General features: G+C 31.2%; 1 protein-coding gene across 2 annotated transcripts; it reads right to left on the reverse strand.

Annotated features, from left to right (window-relative positions):
• Positions 1 to 1686: 1686 nt before the first annotated feature.
• Positions 1687 to 3430, reverse strand: LOC109792680 (PLATZ transcription factor family protein). 2 transcript variants are annotated; one of them, XM_020352112.3, is made up of 5 exons: positions 3249 to 3430; positions 2778 to 2960; positions 2626 to 2700; positions 2313 to 2453; positions 1687 to 2227 (listed from the first exon to the last, which is right to left on the reverse strand). In XM_020352112.3, exons 1-5 carry the CDS (start codon positions 3249 to 3251, stop codon positions 1883 to 1885), a joined length of 747 nt encoding a protein of 248 aa, XP_020207701.1. In that variant the 5' UTR covers positions 3252 to 3430; the 3' UTR covers positions 1687 to 1882. The 2 variants fall into 2 exon arrangements, with proteins under 2 accessions (XP_020207701.1, XP_020207700.1); XM_020352111.3 differs by lacking the exon at positions 3249 to 3430 and adding an exon at positions 3049 to 3242.
• Positions 3431 to 4258: the final 828 nt, after the last annotated feature.

Raw genomic sequence — 4258 nt, forward strand, 5'->3', positions numbered from 1 at the left:
TTGTGTACACTTATTATTATTATGCACTTTTTGAGAAATCTATGAATTAATGCATTGATTATTAGAATGTGTAAATAGTTGTCCTTTTTCTGTTTTCTTATATTTTGTTAGAAATATGTACTTTTTGATAAATCTATGAATTAATACATTGATTATTAAAATGTGTAAATAGTTGTCCTTTTTCTGTTTTCTTATATTTTGTTAGAAATATATTACCCTCATAAATACAATATTAACTTCACATGTGATTGAAAAAAAAAATAGACACATTATTCAATAAACATACATTAATTATCAATGATAAAAATAGAAAAAAAAATTAATAAATCATTAATTTTAATAAAATAAAAATAACAAAATACAGACAAAATGACTGGAAAAAAAAAAAGAATATATATATATATATATATATGACATTTTATTGTTATCAAATAATTCTTTTTTAATCTTAACGAATTAAGTAATTAAATATTATATATAATGGAATATATATTATTTCACTGTTTTCATTATTTAATACTGCATTCATTTTAATTTTACTGTCTTTCTTTCTACTGCAATTTCACTTTTTATTCTTAAAAATACCAGTTTGCCACTGGATCACAATCACAACGCAATAATCATTTTAAAATTTATTATTGCTTTGATATTTTAGTATTAGTAAAACAGAAAGGCATCAATAATTCCTTCAAAAAAAACAAAATAAAGACAACAATAAATTAATTAATAAAATAAAATAACACAGAAGTTTACACAAATCCTACCATTTTATTTTCCAAAAAGTGATGTTTTGGTGTACAAAACCAAGGATATTTATGGTGACGTAAACTAGTCAAAAAAAAATCCTCCATTTAATATATATGATTTGAATGGTTGGGAGTTGAGTAAAGAAGTTGCAAGTTTCCCATAGGACACCTCAAATGCAGCGCAATGGATAGGGACAAATAGCAATAAATTAAAGACCACTGTCTTTGAATTTTGTCACTACGCTGCACCAGGAAGCAGAAACGAGAAGAAAAAAATAAGTCAAATTAATGTGCAGTTCAGACCCAACCCTTGCTATTCTTGGATTACTGTGATATTAGTGTGGGACACTCAACACATAGCCGCTTCCTCTTAAAATCGCTGCTTTCTGCTTTTTCCTCATTCAAGTAAACCAAAAAATTAGCTCAATCTACACCTCCTGCCCCATTCCATTTTTTATTTTTGCATTTCAATCGGTTCTAATCCAACCATGTGAAGAAAAAGACATTTCTCCACTACAAATGGAAACATCTAAGTAATGTCACCAAAATTACACCATTGATCACCCAATTTCCTCTTCCTCTCCAACATTATACCCGAGAGAAAGCATTCACAATAGTCCAAACTCATAATAAATTGGGCAAATTCCAAACACTAACACCACTTCAACAATCACTTTAACATTGAAAAAATATTGACTATGCTTTCTTATTTTCCTTTCATGCATGAAGAAAAACTCATTCAAATACCTTCTCCGGTGTGCACTCAACTATACAGTCAGAAGACACACCACAAATTAAATCACCAAGAGACAAATCAAAGTATATATAACAGTAACAGTAATAAACCTCTGTCATGTGGCAAAAGGTTATATCAAAATAAACCGTTACTGTAATCTGACAATCCGAATAGATAGATACATATCAGCAACAAAGGCAAGGGTGATAATCTACAAAACAGGAGGCTTTTCTTCGCTTTAAGGTATATAATATAATATATAATAAGTTCCAACCCAAGATTTTAAACTCCATAATAATAATAATAACATTTAGAATAATTGATAATAACAAAATATGCTAATATAATTATTTTTTTTTGGGTCATTTCAAAGAACCTCCTCACCCTCTCCGCGAGTTCTTCAATAGAGTGGGGCCCTCTGGGGGTTCCCTTTCCTCCGGTTCATCAGACCCGCCGAGATTTCGGACACCGGCGAACACGCCGGCCGGCACGGTGGCCGGAAAGTGGAGCCGCCGCTCCTCTTCTTCCTGACAACCTCAGTGGTGGCGGTGCAAGCCAGGGTGGTCCTGCAATCCACCCCACCGTACCCTCCTGAACCGGACGAGGTCCGGGCCGAACCGGCCGGCTCGAGAACCGAGTCAGGGGTCATTAGACCGTCGTCGAGCCCAGACTCTGGCAACGCCATGTAGTTGCACTCGAATAGGTAGCCGCAGAGAGAACCTGTTGTTCTCATGAGATAATTGATCTGTTAAGAAAAAAAAAAAAAAAAAAAAGTGGGATTATGATGGAAGAATAATGATAGTGTTGGCGAGAGTGAAATAAAAGAGGACCTTGCAAGAGAGGGAGCAGAAGTGGTATGGGTCTTGCAGACTTCTGTCACAGGTGCTGCAGAAATTGCCGGAGCCTCTGAAGTTCCTTGTTTGTGGCCTTTGGTTTAAAAATACTACTTTTGCACTGTTCGTTGTGTAGGACTGTAGAGAGAGAAAGTAAGCATCCATGTGATGTGAGAGAGACCTCAAAATTCACAATTACAATTTCCTCACCTCAACTTGAAGGTGCAAGACACAACTCCAACATGTTCAATTGCCTCAACCAAACCTTAAAAAAATAAATAAAAGAAAAGAAAAAGAAAGAGAAGCTTACTTGAACAGAGGTGCAGTCAATTAACTTAGCGGCGTCATCCAACCTTATAACATCATGATAAACATATCTTCTAATCTGCAAAACGGTGTGAGTGAGTGAGTAAATGAATAAATAAACAAACAGTAAATAGAGAAGAAGGGTTTTTGTTGAACCTGCAAGAGTCTATGGTCGCAGTGAGGGGCCAAACAGTGAGGGCAGAGGCTGATGCAACAATCCAAGCAATACACGTTTTTCTCGTTCTTCTTCGCCTCTTCGTGAATTATGCACGCGTTGTAGAACTTCTCCGATAGAAGGACTTGAAGCCAACGAGGAACATGTGACGCAGAAGAAACGAACTGCAGACCGAAAGTGAAGCAATTAAATTAAACCAAATTGACGAAACAAACAGAAGAAGAAGGAGAGACCAAGAGAAAGGACATCCACCATGACTATTATTTTTTTCCCTTAGAATTTGAATTTTGGTTTGTGCGTGTTTGCGTTAGGATAGCGAAGTGAATTAAGTTGATAAAAATGGAGTTGCAAGAGAGGGCAGTGGAAGCTCATGGGTTTATGGCTTATGCATATATAGATATATTGTATAAGCAAGTGAATAAAAAAATAAGAAATAAAAAAAATGTCCCCACCATGGTTTTTTTGGTAGTGTAATTTGAATTGTGATGTGAAGGAGGAGAAATGGTGAAAAAGGAGGAGAGAGAGTAAAAGGAAACGGCGCCTGGCAGGTGAAGATACAGATGTTACTGTTACCAAGAAAGAAGAGGCCAGAAGGAAAGAAAGATGTGGTAAGGTGAGGAATGGTGGGGAGGGTAGCCACAATTAAAGACAATTGAGTCGTACAATACACTTAATTGCTGGACAAGCTTCATGAATCAAATAACTTATCAAATTCTTTTTTTTTTTAATTCTTATTTTCAGGTAAAAAAAAGATAAATTTATTTTTGTCTTTTAAATTTAAGATTATTATTTTTATTCTTTATAATTTTTAAAAATTTTATTTTAATCTCTTAAATTACTAATAATATATTTAAAAGTAATAAATTAAAACAATTATACAATATTAATTAGATTTAATATAATATTTTAACTAATAAAGATATTAATATGTAAATTTTATGTAATAATATTTAATAAATTTTTTAATAAAATTTGAATACATAATTTAAAATAATTTTTTTAAATTATAATAAATAAAAACATTAATTTTAAATTTAAAAGATAAAAACAAGAAACTAAAAATATATTTAAGTTGAAATTCTTTTATTAGCAAATGTTTTTTTCATTTGTTTTACAAGCTTTTTCACTAATTTATATTTATGGGTACTGTAGTTTAAGTTTTTAACAGCCAGTGAATTACATTTTCCAAAATCAACTTTAATACTTTAATGGAGGCCAGTATTTTTAGGAGGTGTATTTTAATGAAGGATTCTTTTAGCTAATGTAATTTTTTATTTATAAATTATATCTTAATTTTTTTAAATTAAGTTATTAATAATTTGAAATTATTTTTTGGTAAATATAGAAAAATTACTAAACATAATATATTTATTTATATTAATTTTTAAAATATAATTTATATATTTAAGTATAGTATTATTTATATAATTTATTATAAATTTTAGTTATATATAATAAATAG

The sequence above is a fragment of the Cajanus cajan genome, chromosome 4 (assembly GCF_000230855.2).
Source record: "Cajanus cajan strain Asha chromosome 4, NIPB_CcT2T_4, whole genome shotgun sequence".
Taxonomy (NCBI): Eukaryota; Viridiplantae; Streptophyta; class Magnoliopsida; order Fabales; family Fabaceae; genus Cajanus; species Cajanus cajan.

Excerpts from the sequence above, each read along its gene's own strand:
- LOC109792680 (XM_020352112.3), bottom strand. Across the intron at positions 2,701-2,777 it reads GCGACCATAGACTCTTGCAG|ATTAGAAGATATGTTTATCA; the intron begins GTTCAACAAAAA and ends ACCGTTTTGCAG. Across the intron at positions 2,228-2,312 it reads TCTGCTCCCTCTCTTGCAAG|ATCAATTATCTCATGAGAAC; the intron begins GTCCTCTTTTAT and ends TTTTCTTAACAG.